General features: G+C 45.5%; 1 protein-coding gene across 4 annotated transcripts in view; it reads right to left on the bottom strand.

Moving 5' to 3' along the window:
* The window catches only part of FAM189A1 (family with sequence similarity 189 member A1), a 325,715-nt gene that overhangs the window by 15,262 nt on the left and 287,817 nt on the right, over positions 1-22,636 (bottom strand). For all 4 annotated transcript variants that reach the window (XM_045560946.1, XM_045560947.1, XM_045560948.1 and 1 more), the window contains 3 exons: positions 9,524-9,631; positions 1,615-1,775; positions 968-1,103 (listed from right to left, as the gene is read on the bottom strand). In XM_045560946.1, coding sequence (XP_045416902.1) covers positions 968-1,103; positions 1,615-1,775; positions 9,524-9,631 — 405 coding nt within the window. The remainder of the gene's footprint in view (positions 1-967; positions 1,104-1,614; positions 1,776-9,523; positions 9,632-22,636) is intronic.

Below are 22,636 nucleotides of genomic sequence, written 5' to 3'. Positions count from 1 at the left end.
CCCCAGCCCCACTGCCCTTCCCGGCATGCCATCTCATGTCCCTCTGTGCCCCCCACCCACGCCCATCCCTGAGGCCTCCAGGACCTCCCTGACCTCTGTCCTGCACTCAGCCACCACATGACCTTTCCAGGTGTTCCCGCCTCTCTGCCCTGGCTAGCATCGTTCCATACTCAGTAATGACAGCAACAGCAGCCACGACAAAAATGAAAATAATACCCCACAAAGGACGACTGGCTTTTGCTGAAGTCAGTACTTACTTTGTTGCAAGTCCTAAGCTGGCTGCATTGCAGGCAACCTCCCATTTCATCTCATGAGCCTGGTACTGTACTGAGGCTCCATGACCTCCTTCCGAGGGCCTGTTACATGTCAGGCACCGAGAGGCGGTGGCAGTGCCTGGCACACCCAGCTCAGAGAAGGCCTGAAACACCCGGCAGCTGAGGCACTTCCTGGCCTGGCCTCAGACAGGACCAGGGATCCAGAACAGCTGTCTTACCTCCCTGGTAGATGGTGACAGCAGCATGTGGTCAAGACAGGCCAAGGTCCCCTGGGTTTCGGGGGGTCTGCCCATGGGTTAGAAGCTATCCCAATTCCTTCTGCACCGTGTCCCCAGGCACACAGAACATTAAGCTCAGACACGTGAGTGGCGATGCACAGCGGCAGAGCCTGAGCAAGTAGCCAAGGGGAAAAGCACAAATACTGGGCACCCAGGTCTGGGTTGGAACCTCTGCAGGTTCCGCTGTCTGAACCTGATGCCTCGCGCACAGCACAGGGCTAACGAGACCAGCACCCCACAGGTTTGCGGACAGGCCTAAGAGGTACAAGTGTGCACAGTAGGTCTGGGCACTGGGTGGTCACGGGTGCTAACTACACAGCCGACTCACACCCTGACGTGGTGCTTTCTGAGGACAGGTGGGGAGGGTCCCGCCACCTTCCCCGGGAACTGGCCTTGCCTGGGCCCGGGCCTCACCTGGCCGGCGGGGGGCTGGCCCACCACTGCCTCGTACGGTGGGGGCAGCTCGGCAGGGTAGAGCAGGCCAGGGCTGTTGATGGCCACGTCATACAAAGTGCTGAACGGAGACCCAGCGAAGTCCAGGTGGAGGCCCCTGAAAAGGCAGAAGCGTCACACTGTCATTCCCTGGGGAAGGAACCTGAACGGCTGACATCACTCTCAAAGCAGAGTGCGGACTGGTGGGGTTCCCCTCATCCAGGACTCGTCGTGGTTGTGAATAAAAGCCAATTCACTAGGCAGCTTTCACTCGTGTTTTTCCTGGAGAGACATCAACATTTTCAGTAAACTCTATGGCCCTGTCCATGTTGTATGAATAAGTATAACGCGATGGCGGCATTGCGTGTCATGAGAACATCGTGGAGCTGCTCCTGTCTGCCGCCAGTGTCCAGTGCGATGCCTTGCAGAGACACCGTCAGAAATGTTCTATTTCTAAGCACTACTCCTGTCGCCGTGCCATCTCTGTTCTTTCACGAAACACACTCACAGACACCGGCTCTCGGTTCTGCTCAGCTTCTCCCCTGAAAGCGTGCAGGACCGTTCCAACCTCCCAACGACTGCTTCTGCTCTTGGGGGCTTCAAGATGGGGGCATCCACGGAAGACCAACCTGGGGGCCTCAGTGGAGGGTGTACAGGTGTACTCTGGAGGGTAATAGGGCGGCGGTGGGAGCGGGGGGATGAACTCGTCGAAATCCAGGGTCCGGTGCACAACGGTGCCGTGGGGGGTCACGCAGGCGGCGCCGGCAGACTGCGACCTCTGCGGGAGAAACTGGAAGACACAGACAGTCGGAGTTATCTGGGACATCTCGTGCGGCTTGTGTCTAATTAAGCCAATTATACATAAGCTTTAATGATCAGTGTGCAACGTCTGTAATTTAAACTGTCAAGCCATGACTGCTAAACACACACTTTCAAACGGAGGCTCCCCGAGGAACGCCTCGCCTGGGAAGCCTCATTGCGCTTTGCTGCCCACGCTGTTATGCAGAATGCCTCTTATTTTTTAAAAGAAAAAATACCGTCCAGGAAGTCTTTAATGCTTTCCCTACCACTAAACCTGGCTCCTCTGATCACACTGCTCAAAGACTGCATGCAGTTAAAGGGCGCCTGAGGTCCACGGTTTAAGACGGCACTTCCTGAAGTGTGTTCATGAAAAATGTCTCAGCCCACCCCCGAAATTCCTGCAGTGAAATACATTTGGGAACCGCCACATATTGTCTTCTTGGAGCCCTACAACATTCATTAGTGTGTTAAAGGCTCTGAGAAGGCCTGTGTTGAATTATTTATTTAACCATTTAATCCTTTAACCCAACGCTTCTCAAATATTTCATTATGGGCCCTTTGGACACATAGTTTTATAAATATTTTGCAGTTCTATGGGATTAACACATTTTGTAAAACAGTGCTCTGAAGAAAAAAAAGACTCCTTTGTAAGCTCTAGAACATTCTATGGGGCAACCTTAAACACTGAGATGCTGCTTAAGCAATGTGCGGTAACATCACTTTAACAAAATGAAGCCTAGTTTTCCATTTTTGAAGTACAACCAATAACTGCTTCTCTTTCCACCCTCAAGTTACTGCTGCCCAGAGGTTACCTGTGGCGTGGAGATGCCTGAGACACTGCTCCAGTGCCAGTCAGCACCTCCCTGTGAGTGTCTACAGGTCCCCAAAGACTCTGTGCTACGAGGGTGCCACGCTCTGGGACCTCCCACTGTGTGGCAGGCCGAGGAAGGAGAGGATTGTGGGGGCGAGACAAGGACCCAGTCCCTGTCACCCACACACGGCCAAGAAGGACAGCTCCTTTAGACAACAGTGAAGTCTCCAAGCACTGTGTGGGAATTGGGGTCCCAAAGGGTTCATGAAGAAGATGATGTCTGAATGGGCCTTGAAAGATCGGTAGGATTCCAAAGGGTGGGCTTGCAGGAGGGCACTCCGGCTCAAGAATAGGCGAGCCAGTGAAAGATGAGTTTAAGAAAAGCAAATAGATAAGGCTCTCGAAGTCAATTCTTAGGGTGTTGGAGCCTGGGAGTTGGGCGATGGGAGCTGCGTGGTAGGAAAGTGCCCCTGGCAGCAGGGGTAGGGTGGGCTGGAGTGAGAACACTTTGCACTGGTCTGGGTGAGGTAACGATTCTGAGTATGGTCAAATGCTGTGAGATCAGTGTGCTCTAGGCTGACGGAGAAAGGATGGCGGCCACGTCTAAACAAGTCAGACCAACAATGGGCCCTGCGGGTCTTCCTAACACACAAGGCACGCTCCTTGCCTTTCCAGCTGGTCTGCCCATGGCTGTGTTTGTGTAATTGTCTGAAACGGGCTCAGCAATGGCGACCAGCAGATCGAATGTGTGTCTGTCGCCCTCTGCCTTGGAAAGCTGTCAGTCCTGACGCCTACTGCGCACTGCTCAGCAGCTAGGGAGAGGGCAACTGTCCTTGAGGTCTAATAAGGAAATATTTTGAATTAGTTTCTATCAGAAATTAGAAAAAAGTCAATAACATACTCAACTAAAATGAAATGCAGAAACCCAAACACTTTCCTCTGCAAGGCACAATTCTACCCAGAAGGAGAACAAGCATGTTCAGGAGTGAGGAGCTCCGGATGACCCTACGAGCAGGTTCACACGAGAAGATGCTGCCGCACACCAGAGGCTTTGTAGAGGTTAAGGGACAGGCTCTGCATCTGCTCTGAGGTCCAGACTGCCCTTCCAGGGTGTGCTGGCCTCACCTTCATGGAAGCATTCCAGCCTTGGCTCGTTTCAGAGGGAGCCTGTTAGCCGGGCTCCTCAGCCTCCCCAAGAGAAGCCTGCAAATCATGCTTGCCCTCCTCCCTCTCTTCCCCGCCATCGGTGTCTGGTTAATGAGGACAGGGCGTGTCTGGCAGCAAAGTCACCAACTCTGTCCTCTGCTCTGCATGCTGGGGCTGGAAGTCTGCAGACTACATTTCCCAGGCTCCCTTGCAGCTGGCTGCCTGTCAGCTTCTGCCTATAGGGGGCGCTAGAGGGAGCCTGGAAGGCAGGTGGTGGGACAGGTGAGCTGCTGTTTTCCTGCTTCTTCCACTCCCTCCCTCTGTGCTCCCAGCTCTAAGGGTGACAGCTGCTTTCTGCAATTACTCACCTCTCTGCAACCTCAGCACTCCCTTTTGTTCCTTCAGCCTTGCACACCTGGGTAACCAACTCCCAGAGACTGTGCGGCAACCCCAAGGGCAATTTCCTTTCCTGACCGTCCAGGGCCCATTTGTGTTTTATCCCCTCTGTATTCCCACTCTGGGCCCAGCAGGGGCTCCACAATCATCTGCTGAGGACAGGGACAGACACCTCCCCACTGAGGCGCCTCCATTCAGCCCGTTATCTCCTCCCTGCAGGAGCTTCTACTGTGTGTATCTTTCTGCCTTGATTTTCTGCCTCTGGAATTCAGTCTCCATCCTGCCAGCAGAGCTATTTTTAAACCAATCTGATGAGGTCACTGCCATTGAAAGCATGTTTATGAGCGACGCCCTTGCTCACTGAATCCCATCTAGTTTCCAGCTTCCTAACCAACCAGTGCCCAAAATGCCACACTCCTTAAACAAGTCTGCTCCCAAGCAACCCCAAATACCAATTATGTTTTCTTCCCTCTCCCCTGCTCCTTGTCTCCCTCTCACCTGGCACCTCCTGGTCCTCCTTCAGGACCTGGCAAAAGGATCCTGAAGGATGAAACTGCCTCTTCTGATTCCTGATCCGTGTGGTGACAATGGAACAGCTGTGCCTGGGACTGGTCCTAGCGCCCAGGGCTGTGCCCCGCACAACAGGAGTGAGCATTTGAGACCCCGCTATAGAAAAGCCCACACTCATGGTCTGCTCTGGGGAGAGGGGATCCCAACTTAGGCGTGTGCTGTTCTTCCAGGTGAGACCTGGGGCGACCTGGCCTCCCACAGCTTCCCACGGCCCACTTAACATGGAGCCCCTAAAATTTCAGTCTATCCACACAGCCCAGAGTCTAGGATCCTAGGGAGAGTGTGATGAGGTCAAGGGGCCTGGGATGGGGAGTCAGGGGCTGGTCTCCGGGCCCTCCCTGACACTGGGGCTGCAGGACAGTGAGCACCATCATGACCATGTGATCACAGCCATCATCCCTGGGAAGCACCATTTCTCAGTCACAGACCCACACGGCAGCGTTGCGTGGCTAAAGGAAGTCTCTTGCCATGAATACCAGCTCTTACCCCCAGGCCTCCACATCCTGCCTTGGAGAATGGGGTGGAGGGCAGGCCAGGCAGCAGGGGTCTGGAGACAGGTGCTGGGATTCCCCCAGGAACACCTTGGGATTCTAGCAGCCTCTCCCTGTGCCCAGCCTAGGTCTACTTGCCTCCCTTTCTGCCTGGGCCCACTCCCGGCCAGTGTGGACCCTCCCTGCTCCCTGCGGACACAGCACCCTCTCCCAGCATTCCCACCACATCCTGAAGGGAGCACACACACCTCCGAGCTCCCAGAAAGACAAAGAAATAGGGGCAAAAGCCCTCTTCCTCTGCCCCTGTTAGACTTAGTGGAAATGGCAGGATTATTACATGTAGAAGTTTTCTTCATTGACCTCCTCCTCCTCACCAGCCCACCAGAGGAGCGGGAGTTCCCCCTCTGCGTTCCAGATCCTGGGTGACATCCGCCAGCCCTGCTGCTCTCTGGTCCTGCCACCACCCCCAAGCGAGTTCCACGCCTACCCAGGGCTGCAGAGTGCCTTTCCACTCAGGGAAGGCCGGTTTTAGGTACTACTGCAATTGCATAATGACATACGGATGCAGACAGGAGGAGCTGCTCGTTCTGTGAACACCAGGTTGAATGTTTTGGAAAGACTCGATAAAGGAGAGCAGCTAAGCAGAAATCGCTGCGAAATCAGGTCAGGGCAAGGCAGTTCTGAGAGAGTAGAGGAGAGTTATAAACATCTAGGGAAGCTCTGCACTCAGATCGCTTCCCATGGCTGGCTCCACTTTCGAGGAACTGAGTCTAGAAGTCATAGATCATGCAATTTCCACAAAGTTTATGCAAGAAATAACAACCAGGCACACCACACAGACCCATAGCCAAAGGGACGATCGTGGCCTCAAACCACATGACTGGTGGACAAATGCTATTAGCATAAAGTCACAATATTTGTATGTACACATCATTTTTATGACTGCTTTAACTAGCTGTTTAGATTAATCAGCCGCCTGTTTTCTTGGTCTGGTAGATAAGTAGCATCAATTGCTCAGAGTTGATTCTGTTGAGCCCAAGCCTCAAGGACCTCAAGGTCACCGTGGGTCCAAGGAGAGCTCTTCAGCAGGTTCAGCCAGCACTGGGGTGAGGTGGAGAGAAGATACTGGTGAGCTTGGGTGACTTTGGGGTTCCCAGGGGGTGGGATCATGTCCCTGACTGGCCAGTACCACTTACGAGCTCCGTGGGCAAGCCCACAGTCACCAAGTCTGCAGAAGGCACAGTGCCCCATCTGCACTTTCTAAAGGAGTTCCACTCTATCAAGCATATGACTAGAGGAGAGAACATAAATGACATAATAAAAGATGAAGTTAACAAGCAAGTGCCTAATGGCGATGCATGTAACAGCAGATGATGTTCCCGAGGCTAAAGTGGCTGGCAATGAAGTAAGTGGGGAGGAAAATAATGTAATGGAAAATGAGATTACACTTAAAAAGTAAAACTAAAAAAATGAAATTATAGACACTTAAGAAGTAAAAAGCCTTCTCTGCTAAACGATATCCATAAACTGAATTGTGTAATCAGATTATCTTCTGCCACTATTTCCACACACATTAGCGTCATCAGCTTTATCAATTTTGACAACAGGCATAACACTTTGCATCCCACCTGCACGTGCATTCGTTATGCTAGTTCCATCAGCTGTTAATTACCCCACATTGCTGATCCACAGAAATAAGAAGTTTTAGGTTCTTCGAAGGACTTGTTCTCACTGTCCCTAGATTCCTAGCGGCACCGGACACGTAGCAAAATACATAAGATGTGTGCTGAGTAACCGAATAAATGAATGAACCAATGAATGAGTGAGCACGTAAGTGTGAATTAAAAATGGGTTAATAAATCAGTAGATAACGCAAAACTAGGACTGTTCCTGAAAAACTAATGTTTTTCTAGCTGGAATTTTGATCAGTTGCATAAGTTGTTAACATGAGTCACAGTAGGAATCTCTGCTGCTCCCACTGAGGGGCAGGGAGGAGCTGGGGAAGTGGGGTGAGAGTCCACACCAACACGGTGGCACAGGGCTGCCCCGGGGGCAGATAGGAGGAGGAGCTCCTTGCTGGGAGGCCAGAGATCCATGGCAGGGCCACAGCTCGGGGAGAAGACTGGCTTTCCACCCTCAGCCTAGCACCCTGCACAGTGTGCCGCTCAACAAGGTGCCCAAGAAGGGCAGGGGGGCTGGGGCTGTGAATCAGGGTCCCGAGAAAAGAAATTACTGTTAGCTTATCATGAAAAGGCGGCAGGAGGCCTTCTCCACGCTTGCCCACAGGGACCCGCCCCGCCAATAACGCGCTTATCATAATCTAGTGCTTCTCACTGTTAAAGTCTCAGAGAAGGTCTCACTATGACCCAGCAATTCTTCTCCAAGGTCTACACGCAAGAGAAATTAAAACATATGTTCACACAAAGCCTTGCACAAGAATGTTCATAACAGCATTATTCATAATAGCCAAAAAGTGAAAACAACCCTTATGAACATCAACTGATGAGTGGATAAATAAAATGTGGTATCTTGATACAATGGAATATTGTTCATCCATAAAAAGGAATGAAGTATTGTTACGTGTAGGAACACAAACGAACCTTAAAAAAGTCTTGCTAATTGAAAGGAGCTAGACACAAAAGGCCACATATCATATCATTTCATTTATATGAAATGTCTAGAATAGGCAAATCAAAATAGATCACACTTATTGAGGGATCACCAGGCATCCCATTAATTCTATTTCACAGTTGAGGAAACTGAGGCACAGGCAGGTTCAGTGATATACCCAGAGTCACCTGCTTCATACACAGAGGAGCTGGGACTCAGACCCAGACGTGCTGACCCACGTGAGCAGACTCAGACCCACGGCTCCAGGTCTGCTCACGTTCCACACATGGCAACTCCAGAGTGACTCTGCACATCGCTGTTATAATTATGTGCACTATCACAGCGAGAATATACTTTATTCTTATTTAATTGGCAATTTTTATTTGAATGCTTGAAACCAGGGGAACGCAAACTTTTAGCATTCACATCCCTTTAGTTTTGTTAGTTTGGTCAATTGATGTGATATTTACAGATCAATAGTAAAATCTGCTGAGGTGAGGAGAACACCCTGGTACTTAACCTTTCCTCTGCACGACACGCTGGAGAAAATCACCAACATGAGGCCCCGAAGAACAAGGGCTAAAGTTCATTGCTACTGAATAACTGCTTAATTAGATACCTTTCGGAAAACTGCAACCTCTCAGAAAGGTCAGCCTGGCTGTGACAGCTGTGTGGATATATACCGAGAAGAGACGCTGCACGCGGCATGCAATTAGGGCCAATGAATTTTTAACGTGGTGGTAATGATGCTCTCTGGCCCTGTATCTTGATTAACTGATGTACTGCCACAGGGTGGATGAGAAAGAAGAACACATAAGAAAGCCTACTATAAGAACAATTTGTTTTTTCTTGAACAAGATGCATAAACCTCTCTGTGTGGGAGGCAGGGTAGGTCTCAAAGGGGCAAGCTGAGAGAGAGGAAGAGAGAGAAAGAGACAGAGAGCGACAGAGATGAGAGAGAGAGAAAGAGAGAAAGATTCCTACGCTTACCATTGAAGGACAATATCTTCCCATCAATTCCTCTTCACTGAATGAGTTCAGTGGTAGCATCTGAATAGTGGGCTGTGTTCCATTCACATAGAAACAATGAAAAGCCTTCATTATTTACGATTTGCGTATTAATAACCCATGTATTATAACGTGTATCAGTGACCCCTGGGGGCAGCAAGTCTTCCTCTGTAAGACCTTGGCCAGAGGACCAGATGACGGCTGGTGGTCGGCCACTGGATTATGAGCTCAGTGTTCATTAGCAAATCTAAAAAGCACAGATTAGCAGTTTTTCAATTACAGAAGAACTCATTTGCTAACAATCCTAAACTTCCATTATTAAAAAGAGAATTTGGAAGCCTGAGGAAGGTGCCTTGCTCTGGAGGTGCTGGGCCCAGAGGATGTCTAGGGCTGCAGGACTCTCACTAAAATGACTCAGGGACATACGTCAGGGGCCATCTAGGAGGACACAACAGGACCTTTTGACACGAAGCTCCAACACCACCTAAAATAAACACATGAATGGCACCACACGTGCAGATAGTCTGTCTTCCAGAGGGCAGCACAGGCGACCTCCAAGCACCTCCAAGTGCCATGGACTGTCAGGGCCTGTCGTCCTCACTGCATCTGGCTGGTGCCCATTTCTAAGTCGGTTTCAAACAGCTACAGGAGAAGGGGACCAGGCCCGTCATTTTGAGTGTGCTCAGGAAGGAAGGGGCCACTCACCATCTGCAGGACGTCGGCAGAGACCATCTGCATGCAGCACATGGCTGTGGCCAGCGCACACACAATGGTGGAGAGGACGTTGAGGGCGCACACGCTGAAGAGGAGATCCTGTGAGAAAAGACGTGGGACAACGTCAGCCTCATCGTGACAGCCCAGACGGCAGAATCCTTGGTCCTTCTGTCTGGGCCCAGAATCAGAGTGGGCAACTGCCATTCCCTTCATGGAGTTGTTTTGTGTGTATGTACGTGTTTTTGCTAATCAAACTTGGCCTTTAGACATATTTGTTTATTCTTGTACAATGCTGATCAAATTATTCTTAATACTCAGTGATGCATTTTACAATTTTGATAATTATTAGAGTGTTCAGTAACATGTCCAAGAAAATCTTGAGATGGCCAACATTGAAGGAGGTGGGCACTTTTTATCAATCACAACCTGTAACTCAAAATGTTGATGAGTGTTTAATGAAATTCCAAGTGTTTAAATTAAACTTTTTATCTTGAGATAATTGTAATTCACATGCAGGTGTAAGAAATCACAGAGACAGAGCCTGAGTATCCTTCATGCACTTTCCCTCAAGGGTAACATCTTGCAAAGCTATAGTTCAATATCACAGCCAGGATGCTGACATTGGTACAGTCAAGATACACAACAGTTCCATTGCCACACAGGTCCCCCCATGTTGTCCTTTTATAGACACACCCACCTCTCACTGCTCACCATTCAATCCCTGGTTCCTCTTTCCTGTTCATAATCACTAGACTGTTCCCCATTTTTATAACTTTGTCATTTCAAGAATGTTACATAAATGGAACCATATAGCATGTAACCTTTCAGAACTGGCTTTTTTTTCCCACTCAGCATAATTCCCTTTAAGATTTATCCAAGTTGGTGTATGCATCAATAGTTTATTTCTGAGAATTATTCCACACTATTGGATATACCACAGCTGGTTTAATCATCACTGAAGGAGGAGTATATGAGCTGTTTCCAGCTTTTGCCTATTACAAATAAAGCTCTTGTGAATATTTATTCCTATTTATCAGCTCCTATTACAAACAAAGTTCCTGTATAAGGTTTTTGTGTGAACATAAGTTTTTACTTCTCTGGAATAAATGTCCAAGAGTACAACTGGTGGGTTGATGGTAATTGCATATTTATTTTGATAAGAAACTGATAAACTTCTTTCCAAAGCAACTGAACTATTTTGCATTTCCACTGCCAATGTATAAATGATCTAGTTTCTTTGAATCATTGTAAACATTGGTGTCACTATTTTTATCTTAGCCATTCTGATAGGTTAGTAATGATATTTCATTTTGGTTTTAATTTGCATTTCTCTGATGTCTAATGATGTTCAACAATCCTTTCATGTGCTTCTTGCCATCTTTATACCCTCTTTGGTAAAATGTCTGTTCATATCTTTTGCCCATTTTTAATTGGAATGTTTGCTTTTTTTTACTATTGAGTTCTGAGAGTTCCTTATGTAATCTAGGAACTAGCCCTTTGTTGGATATGTGGTTTATAAATATATTTTCCTACTCTATAGCTTGTCTTTTTATCTGTTTCATGTACATTCTTAGTCAGCTCAGCCTGCTATAACAAAAATACCACAGACTGGGTAGCTCAAACAACAAACATTCATTTCTCACAGTCCTGAAAGCTGGAAGTCTAAGATGAGAGTGCCAGCTGGAAGGGTCAGATGCTGGAAGGGTCTGCTTCCTGGTTGCAGATGGCTGACTTTTCACTGTGTCCTCACTTGGCAGAAAAAGGGCATGAAAACTCTCTGGGGTCCCTTTTCTAAGGGCTCTAATCCCATTCACAAAGGCTCTACCTTCATGATCTAATCACCTCCAAAGCCCCCACCTCCTGATAACATATTGGGGGGTAGGATTTCAACTTATAAATTCTGAAGGGACACAAACATTCAGTCCATTACACATGAGTTTTCACAAAACAAAAGTTTCTAATGTTCATGAGGCTCAACTTATCAATTTTTGCTCTTAGGGTCATGCTTTCAGTGTCAAGTCTAAGAACTCTTTGCCTAGCCCTAGATCTTGAAGATTTTCTATAAGTTTTTATAGTTTTACATTTTATATTTAAGTCTATAGTTCATTTTGAGTTAGTTTTTGAATAAGGTTTGAGTTTTAGGTTGAAGTTCATTTTTGTATTTGCAATGTCATTTTCTACATGTCCATTATTAATATATAGAAATTGATTTTTGTGTGTTTATATGATATCTTATGGGCTTAGCTGAAGTTATTAGTTCTAGTAATTATTTTGAAGAAGGCTTGGGATTTTCTATGTAGACAATCAGGCCATCTGCAACTGTTTTATTTCTTCCCTTCCATTTTGTTACCTTTTATTTCTTTTTCTTGCCTTATTGCACTAGCTAGAACTTTTGAGCATTATGAATAAAAATAAAATGAGTAAGATGGTAAAAGCAGATATCTTTGAGTTGTGCTGTGTCTTAGAGGATACACTTCATAGTGTTTTAACTGTCCAATGCAATTCATTCTTAAAAAACTGACTCTCAAATCCATGCCAGAAATAGAAAAAAATAACCATGATTCACAAAATGACCAAAGATTTAAAATAATGATATTTAAAATAATGATATTAAATCTTTTTCATACACAAGTGTACAAAATACTGTACAAACTCAAAAAGCTATCAGGAAAGACAGATCTTTCACCAGAAAGACTATGATACTTATAAGATTAGGTTCCATTATCTACTCAAGAGGTTGGCAAATCCTCAAGAGGAGAAGGGAAATACTGCCCTCACTGACACGAATTGTGCATGTGCTAGGATGTGTCCACATGGCTGTCTAGTCTAGCAGCATTCCCAGGGCTTGAACATGTGGCCTTCTAGGTCCTTAAGTGCGTGCGACATTTTCACTGAATCCAAATTTTACAGAACAAATCCTTTTATTAAAAGGGGTGCAGCAGAGAAAGATGAAGCTTTTCTTTCCTCCTTTGGTGCTTAAAAAAGAACAATCTTGAAATCAGAAGGCCACAGGTTCCCCACCTCTTTAAATACTTTCCCAAGGTTATACGGCCCGGTGCAAATGTGAAGGCAAAGAAATGAGTCTTAATCTTAAAAGTGTTAGGCTCAAGAAAGGCAGGTCTCAGTCTAAGGCTAATAATTCCCCACTTCTGAGGCAACACAGTGTCCTGTGTCACTGAACTACGTGGGAATAGGCACTGTTCCTGGTCTTTTCCCAGACTCAGGTAGTTTCTTCAACATGCCTGTGCTAACCAGCATTCAACTGAATACTCAAGGGAGAGCCTCTGGAGATCCCCCAGTTCTCTCTTGTACAGCTCTCTCCTCTCTGGTTCTCCATCCTGAGAATTCTGGTCTCCAGGCCTTGGTCCCCCTCAGACTCTCAGCTCTGTATCCCCAACTCAGGGAGTCTGCAGGGAGCCTTCAGAGCTCCCTTTCCCAGCACTGAGACTAGGAAATTCTTTCAAGACAGTCAGCTAGGACAATGGTAGGGCTCACCTTATTTGCTGACCATCTCTCAAGGATCATGGCCCTTCACTGCCAGATACTCAGTGTCTTCACATATTTTGTCTATTTTGGGGGTTGCTTCAGGTGGGAGGTTAAATCCAGCCCCCGTTACACCATGTTCTTGCAGAAGCTCTTGGTGGCTTTTTTGTTTCAATTTTCTAAATGGCTGTGGCAGGGCCAGGCAAATTGCACAGGATTTTGCAATATCATCACGGTCATCTCAAGTGCCCTCCCTGCTCCTGGAGCAGGACGGGGGCTCAACCATGGCAAACAGCCAGCATGGAGGAGACTGTCGCAAGGCTGAGGAGTCTGAATTGTGTTTCCAGGTGATGGAATGCCATCAAAGATACGTGATAGTGGGAAGGAGATAAATACAACCCGTTTTTACAAATGACTGAGAAAGATAGCTTTGCAGGGAGGGCCTAGCACAGAAAGCGAGATGGAGTCAGTGCTCAGTAAACATCTGCTGAAGTGAGTGAGTGAGTGGACACATGGAAGTGACCCAAGAGATGCTGCCAGACAGGAGTCAAGCCAGAGCACATGAGGAAGCACAGAGACAGCCAGTCTGAGGGTGCCTCTGAAGCCAAGACCAACAGGGCAAGGCCGTTTGCTGGGGGCCGGAGACTGGGAGGAGGGAGCAGAGGTGGTAGGAGACGCCCACACCTGGGCCAGGAGATCTTGGGGAGAGGAGCAGTCTTAAAGAAGAACACCCCAAGTGGTGGGACATGTGGAGGCTGAGTGGCCAGTGGGTCCGCCCCAGAGAGATGTTGGTGAGTGGCTGGAAACCTGGGTCTGGGGCTCACGATGGAGACAGAACAGTTCAAATGTGCCTTCGCCGTGTGGATGCTCTTGGCACACCTGCTGGCCTGTGTTTACTCATTCCCATCTCTGGATCCATCTGATCTCGGGGTCTGATTGAGAATTGGCGTTTCTCCAATGAAATTACCATTCTCGCCTTAAAGATACACCTGAGGGTACCCTGAGATAGCATGTAGAACTCTTAAGTATATACTTTACAGATCACAGGGGGCAATTCACAATAATAACTAAAACAGTGATGTCTCTCAATGTACCATAACTAAAAATATAAACACTACCTTTACTTTGTCTGCAATCTAGAAATTTCAACTTTCTTGACCACATATTCCACTGTGATTGAAATGAAAACACTTCTGAAAATAACATTAAATTTGAATATACTACTATTTGCAATCAAATGAAAGTACTCACAAAAAAAGAAACACAAATTATGACCTTTTGTTTGAATATGCATGAGGCAAATACTGCTTTGTGTCTCAGGAAGTGTATTCATTGGAAAAACAACCAAAGCAGACTTCTTTTTCTTTGCCTCCAGCTGTTTAAATGCTTAGCTTTTTTTCTAAGTAACTGCACATCTCCTAGAATTGTGTTTATGTGTTTTCTTCAGAATTCTTTTCTGGCTTGAATAATACCTTTACCTCTACCTTTTGACAGCTTTATCAGAGAGTCCTCTATAGGAACTGAAATCCATGTTCTTTAAATTCCCTTTACAAGGTCACTCAAAAGGGCAAATGTGAAAACTAGACTGGCCTTTCATTGCTGATAGTGAGTTTTGCTGCTGGACATTTTGCATACTTACCTTTGAAGTTATTAATGTTAGTAAAATTAAGGAAATCATGTATAGAACAAAAACAAGAGGAACATAAGTTTTAGACACTTAGGCAAACCTACAAATGATGAATTATTTAAAAATTCTCTCCAGTCCAAGAAAATGCTGGACATTAGTAACACAATTAACAGAGAAAGGTAACAGCCATGAAAACTGACAGATGCCTCCATGTTAAAGAACATTAAGAATTCAGGACTTTGATTCTTTTGCTTGCTGGAAATGCTGTACAGAGGACAAATTGTCTCATACTCATTTCTCTTAGCTCATTTACTTGTTTTTTTCCTACAAGTTTTCTTTCCTTGAATAAAGACAGAGGTCCCATAGAAGGCCATTATTAGCCAAGATATAATGATGGACAGTATAAAGATAGGGGGAGGTCCATAGCACAAAACAGAAGTGATGAGAGAATACCCAATAGTAACTGTATGTGTGTTAATAATTACAAGGATGGGGGCTGGGCTTTATGTGAATTATTCTCTTAAATGCCTGCACCATTTATTCTCTATTGCCTTGCGATGTTAGACACTGGTCATGGACTGTCACCCGACACATGCTGCAGATCTGTGTTGGGAGAGGCAGCCTGCCATGGGCCCTGAGCATGCCTTCAAGTTCCTGCTGGGTCTGCCAAGAATGTAAAGACTCGACTGCTCATTACCTGGTCCATTTTCCAAGGTTGTGTTTGCACCAAGAACCTTGAGGAAAGAGGTACCATCTCCCCTAGACAAAGTGTAGGTTCACTGCAAAGACAGGCTATTCCGGAAACTCAGTGTTCCTCTCCTACAATATGGCTCACCGCATGTGCAGGCATCCATGACGGGCCCTCTGCATTGCCCCTGAGACTCGAGGGGCATGGGGAATTGACACAAACCAGCTCTGGCTATTGCTTTTGCCATGAGTGGTAAAGTTCTTTGCCTCTGAACCAGGAATCCCATGTCTTTCTGCCAAAGTTAATGGTAAACAGTAACAGGCCAGTTTGCCTGAAAGCTCAGATCTTGTAGTTCCTGACAGTGTATTTCCACGCCCCTCTTGAGAGAACATCAAGAGCAGAGACCAAGTCTTCTTTCTGCTCCTCTGTAGAGTAGAATATCTCATTTAAAATAGGTGATTGCTAAGATACATGTTTGAAATTTTAGGGGATATCTCATTGTTCTCTTCTGAATTGTAAATTCAGACTAAAAGAAAAGGATATGCTTAATTTCCAAGTTTCCAAACACACAAACAGAAAAATTTACCTTCACCTTCAAATAAAGTAATGCAGAAGCAAGACTCTACAAAAACTCCTGATCTGTGTGTGTGTGTGTGTGTGTGTGTGTGTGTGTGTAAAATCTGTGATTTCAATTTTCCATGAAATTTTTCAAGTGATGAGACATACCCTGGAACAGATCTAGCATCAGTTATAATATACAGAGAGGTCTTTGTGGCTGGCTTGAATACTGATCCTACAAAAGGAGCTAAAATTAGGTTGTCACCTAGAGAAGGTAAGTGATTCATGGGGAAATATGTGCAAGCTATAATTTCAAGATGCAAACATCCCATTTAATATCCCTAAAAGTGTAAGTGAATTTTGGCCTTGCTTCAGCCACCCAGACACCATCAATAACACAAGAGGACAGTGTGCTTCCTGCACATTATATGCTGTTTGCTCGATGGCACATTTAACTTTGAACAAGGACCCATGAGGAAATTAACACACTTTCCACAATGGTTCAGAACTGTACCTTATTTGGTAATTGAAAACCTGTCCTTTGCCCTCTGAAGCAGTATAGCTTTTAGCTTTTAATTGATGCTGTAAATTGCCTAAACTATAATCTGTGTAAATAATCATAGACTAATTATTTTCTTACAGTTCTATCAAGTTTTAAGAAGAAGAAACCTACTTGCCACTTTTCTGATATTCAAGGAAGGGTAATCAGGCAAAAATATGTTTCTCTTTGTGTGTGTATACATACATATATGTATCTGTGTGTGTATATACATATATATAAAATTTATCTTTCCTATAAATCCTGGATTTCTAAAAACCCACTGTGATCCTCATGAGCCTCTAGCCTTAAAGCAATGTTAAACAAAATAGCATCTTTAAAATTTTGGCTTTACCCTAAATTTATGGGAAAGAAAAAACTAAACAAGTGCTATTGGGAAATTTTTGGAAAAGAAGGGGTTTGAATGCATCAAAATGTACTATAAATCTACAATAATATTATAGTGTGGCCTCAATAAAGGAACAGAAAAGAGAGTCCAGATAAAGACCCTTATAATATTATATAACTTGCACTGGGATAACTGGCCATCTTTAAAAAACAAACAAGACAGAGCTAGATGCAAAAATAACAAGAGAAGAACATTCTTCCTTGTGAACCTAGATGCAAAATCCTAAACAAAATATTGACAAATTCAATCCAGAAGCATATGAAAAAACACATTATGATCAAATTTGGTTTACTCCTTATTACAAGCATGTTTTAACACAAGGTAATTTATTAATGCAATTCACCACATTAAATGAGAAAAATTATATGATCATCTCAATAGATGCAAAATAGCAGTTGATATTTCAACACGAGTGTGAAAGCCTCTACCAAACCAGGAACAGGTGGGAACTCTCTTAACTCAAGAAACTCTATAGCAGACATCCCGTAGGAAGGGGGATTGGTGCGCCAATACCACTTCTACTCGACAATGTACAGCAGGTCCCTGCCATTGGAATAAGACGTTCAAAAGAAGTATCTTGTATTCAGATTATAAAGGAAGAAAATATGTCCAGGGTGGTACGATTATTTACACAGAAAACCCAATATATTTTCAAATATTTAAAACTAAATAAGATAGTTGAGCAATGTTGCTAGATATCAGATCAATATGCAAAATGCATTGCATTCTCATATACTAGCAACAAAGAGGAAGTATAATTTTTGAAAGGATGTGATTTACAATGGCAACAAAAATTTAAAATAGTTAAGAACATAGAAAAAGATAAAAAAATGTATTGAGAACAAATAGTGAAAGACATTGTAGTCATATGAATAAGATGATTCAGTATTATAAATGTCAATTCTCTCCAAATTACTATATAAATCCAATGTAATTGCAATAAAGATCACAACAAAGATTTGTGTGTGTGTGTGTGTGTGTGTGTGTGTGTGTGGTGTGTGTATAATGTATGTGTGTACACTGTTACAGGATAACCCTAAATTCCAGATGGCAGAACATAAGGCCAAGAGTAGGAAGGCAGACTTCCACTTCAGGTAGCTTGGCAGACTTCAAAGGACACAAAATAGTCACACAGGGACTGGAAGGGAGGGCACAGATGCGTAATAAAGGATACATCATATCTACTTTCCCCACATTCAGGGTAGTTTTTCTAGACACCTTTAGTAAGAAATGACATATCAAACAATGCTTCCAGGTCTTGGTGCATGTGGCTGGAGACCTTTCCCACCCACCTCCAGCCATGGGGGCTGTGACCACGTGGGAAAAGCCCAGGGTCAGTTACTACCCTTGTGCCCCAGGGAAGGGCTGAGGATGAGGAGCCAGGCTTAGGTCACAAAGGGAGAGGCCGGGGGATGTTGTGATGGTACTTGTAGAAAAACTGCCTCATTCAACATTATCATCAGGATATAAAATGCGAAACATTCACAAGCTGTGGAAAGCTGCCTTCTGCACTGCAGGCTCCTGTCTCCCTCCTCCCTACCCCAAGAAAGTCCAAAGAAGGTATTTGGAAAAAGGTATTGTTTTTTTCCCTCCAAGTTTCTACTTTTGACACAATGAAAATATTTTATTTATATTAGCAATGCCCTTTCATGTGAAGGTGATTAGGTACTTACAAAATGGCTCAAGTACTCCAAATGAATGGGTCATGGGTTAAAATGACAAGCTCTGTGAGATGTTTTCTTGGTTTTCATGCAGAATTATTTATAAGGTAAATTTTTAAAAAGAAAGAAAGAAAAAAGAAAAAGGCCAACGGCTTTGCAGCTCTAGATACTATATGGTGTGCTTATCGAAAAACCACTTAGAATCTTTTCCTCTGTGTTAAGAAACTCCTGTCATCTGTAACACTGAACGTGAAGGTCTAGAAACCAATATTGACTCCGTGTACAAACGCCCCTCTCGCGGTGCTGCTGAGGGGCACGTTTCTTTTAACCTTAATTGACTTCAATTACTGTGCTTCATCTCCCACAGCAAAGTAATTCCCCAAAGAAACAAAGAGCAGTAGAGCGTTTTCACTCATGAAACAACCCTTAATGTACCTCTTTTGCTTAGGAATGGAAGGCCGATTAGATTTGAGCCTGCCTGAAAGAAAATCTCAGCACCGAACAAATCAATTAGCTGGCTCTATAAATCCACACTGTCGTTAGGCCAGGGACCAACCTGGGCTTCACGAATTGGATCAAAACAGCGAATGACTGCCCCATCGTGATGTATTGATATGGCTTTGATTGTGAAAGACAGTAACTTATTGAGTAATTTATCTCGGTCACTGCCATATTACTCTAGCATCTAATCGGCACTTCTCTCTAACTCCAGAGCCCTTGATGGAGGGACAGGGAAGTATGTCCTCCAGGGTCTTGCCTGGCGATTGTGCAGGGGTCCACACTCCTGGGGAGGGGCACTGAGGTATCACCTGAGCTGGCTAGTGTGGAGGGACAGAGAGAAAATACAAGCCCCATTACTGAGGCACAAGAAGCAGAGCCTGGAGGATGGAGACCTGGGGGGAGGAGGGAGAGCAGAGAGGGTGACTGGAACGCAGGGTCCCCTGTGCTTCATAATGCCCTTTATTCTTAAGGACAATGCCATCGATGTGGTTGGTGGAGCCAAAAGCTCTGCCTCATCCTTGATCACCCGGACACACACCCATGTCCGAATTCTCCCTAGTGTGTCAATCCGGCAGCTTCCAAACTCACTGGCAACACTCCCTCTGCTCCAGCTCCACCTGCCCCCTCAGCCACGCCTCCACCTCTTACCTGGGCCCTGCAGTAGCCACCCAATGCCCCAGGGCCACTCCCGCCTATCGGGGTACCTGTTTCAGTGTGAGTCAGCTCTTGTCCCTCCCAGCCTGCAAAGGGATGTCCACTGTAGCTGATTAAATCAATGCCCCTTGCCTGGCCTGCCATCCTCCACAGCCTGTTCTTCCTCAGTCCCACAGAGGCTCTCCCATTCCCAGACCGGCTCCCAGATAAACATCATGCTACCTTAGCACTGGACACTGGCCTACCTCTCTCTGATTCCCAGTCACCAGCCCAGGGAAGGGGCTTGCTGGCCCAGCTCGGGCAGGTGTCCTCTCCTGCAGTGGTCAACTGCAGTGAAGAGGTGGAGTTCCACACAGCCACGTGCTGAGCAGGGTGCACAGGAGGGTGCTGTCAGCTGGGCCTGCTTTCTAGCTGAGTATGAGTGATCTGGGACCTAGCTCATCATCGGGGACAACACTGTCCAACCCCTCTGCTCCTATGTGACCATGACAGAAGATGGCACTGAAGCCAGCCCCCTAGAGAAAGCTCCCTGATCTTCCTCTGGTCACTTCCTGCTCACACCCATGAAAGATCCCGGGATGGGAAGTCTCGGCTCTCTTATTCTTGGGTGTGTGGCTTTCGGTGTTTCCTCATCGCCCTGGGCCTTGATTTCCTCATCTGTGGGGTGAGGCCTGGCTTGGACTTCAAACTAAAGTAGCTGAACCCCTAGTGGGGTGGGCAGTGGGAACCCTCCCTTGGAGAACTTCTGCCAGGGGCGGGCAGAGCTGTGTGTCATGTCAAGTTGGCTCATCATTACTGGGAGGTTCTAGATCGCAGAGGAGGAAGTCAGCAGCTCCAGTGGGGGTTGGGGCTCCATTATTTTGCTGTCTTCTATGCCTGGTTGTCACATTGGGTTTGATTTAGTCAACTTAGAAATGTATCCATAAGTTCATCCTTGAGAACCAGAGGACCAAAATGATCAAAATAAGTAAGTTACTCAGCTGTAAACATGATGCATTTTCAGGTATTTAACAGTTGTAATAATTACCTATATTGAAGTTACTTTTGAATGGTAACATTTTAATTGCTCTAAAATATGTCTTAGAATCTCTTTTATTATCAAAGACACAAGCAGTTGATTGTAACTATTTGTAAGTTAAAATTAATCTCTTGATAGCCAAAAAAAGAAAGACAAGAAAATCCCACTCTTTTGTTTAGATGAATGGAGAATATTTAAGATTCAGGAACACAGCAAGCCTTATTACAAGGATTATTTTAAAAGGAAAGATATTAATAATACAATCTTAACCCCTGAAGAAAAACCTGCAAATGAATACTTTGTTAAGATTGCAAATTCCTACATAAGAGACATCTACAGATACGACTTGCTTACAGGGGTTGCTTCTGATTTGGGAACATGTCTCCCCCTTGGGTAGGAGACCCCCACAAGTCACTGCATCACTTGTGCATCAATGTTTATTTCATGGAGGCTGCCATATCATTTTTTCTCCATGTGTCCAAATGACAATTCACTCTTTGCATGACAGCAGAATGGAACTGCAGGGTGACTGTACTGACACTTTATTCAGCTGACAAGGAAGGGACAAATTGCTTTTTCCCAGGAGTCTATCAAAACTAGAAACATCTCATACTGGGAACCATAAAGCTCTGCCACTGCTTGTATAACAAGAACCTCTCTTCACCAGGTATTTATTTCGTGGGCAGAATTCATAACACCAGAATCTTTTAGCTGGCCTGCTTGGTATAGGAAACTATTTTTCATCACCAAATATATTCTGTTCAGAGAGTATTAACACATATGTAATATCTGAATCAGTGGTTTATCAATTTTCAAAGATTTTTTTTAAGAGATACTGAACACACCATTAGAGTGAACATATCTTAATTTTTGGTAATTCAGGAGGTAGTTTCTTGCTGGGCTTTGGCTTGTTCTGAGCATTCATGTCTGCGGTCCTGTAGCTAAACCAGGTCCCGGGTAGTAGCCTTGTTTATTTATCTACTGCAGATAACGGTGAGTCCCAGGGCTCTGGAGCCAGGCCACATGGCCTGGAATCCCAGCTCCACCTTTACGATCTGCATGACTTTGGGAAGTTACTAAATTTCACTGTGCCTCAGGGTCCTCATCTGTAAACTGGGAATAATGACACCCACATTTCACAGGGTTGTCGTGAGAGTAAAATTAGTTTCACGAACGAACATGCTTCCAGCAATGCCTGGTGCACAGCAAGTTTCAGTAGACATTAGCTATGATTTTATACACAGTTAAGCATCCTGAGTGCCTCAATCTGATTAAAAACACAGGCACCTGAGGATGAAGGCAGCAGAGGACTTTCAGGCCTCATCCATGGTGCTTAAGGAAAACAGCACTAAAGATTATCAGCCGACCATCCAGGCTGCCCTTCTGCGGCCGGAACTGATTCTACATTGTTGCTCCTTCTGTTCAGGATCAAGAAAGCAATTCCGGTGTTTGTCCACCTTTCATCGTTCTGCTATGTTTCTGTCTCCTGAATGCTCTGTCCCATGGCTGCTTGTTTTACCCCTGGCGACGTAAAGTGTGAGAGCAAGTACTTTGATTAAAGCCCAGGCAGATTAGGAGCGAAGTTAAAAAGAATGAAGAGACACTCGTGGGAAATACTGACTAACACACAGAAGTAATTGAAATGATCTTATTAGCCTTTTGCCTCCTGAGTACTTGGATAATGTTTATAACCAGAAGTAACGTTTCCAATCTGTATTGAATGCATAGTCTAACACTCCCTTAAAGAGGTAGGCACGTCTCTTCCTCAGGCTTCCCAGACTGCACAATTCTCCTTAAATGCCCTCTAGGGCCATGGTGGATAGGGGTAAGTGTTGGGGGGAGGAATGTTGTTTATTTGGCTTGACTCTGGAAGAAGGACCCCCCAACACACGTACCCCCACGCCTTCCTGCTGTCCGCAGTTCCCAGCTCTCGGTGTGCGTAACTGGGCAGGCTCCAGTGCATTCGG

This window comes from Lemur catta, chromosome 9 (genome assembly GCF_020740605.2).
Source record: "Lemur catta isolate mLemCat1 chromosome 9, mLemCat1.pri, whole genome shotgun sequence".
Taxonomy (NCBI): Eukaryota; Metazoa; Chordata; class Mammalia; order Primates; family Lemuridae; genus Lemur; species Lemur catta.
The sequence above is the reverse complement of the archived record's forward strand: the minus strand, read 5'-3'. Positions and strand labels throughout refer to the sequence as shown.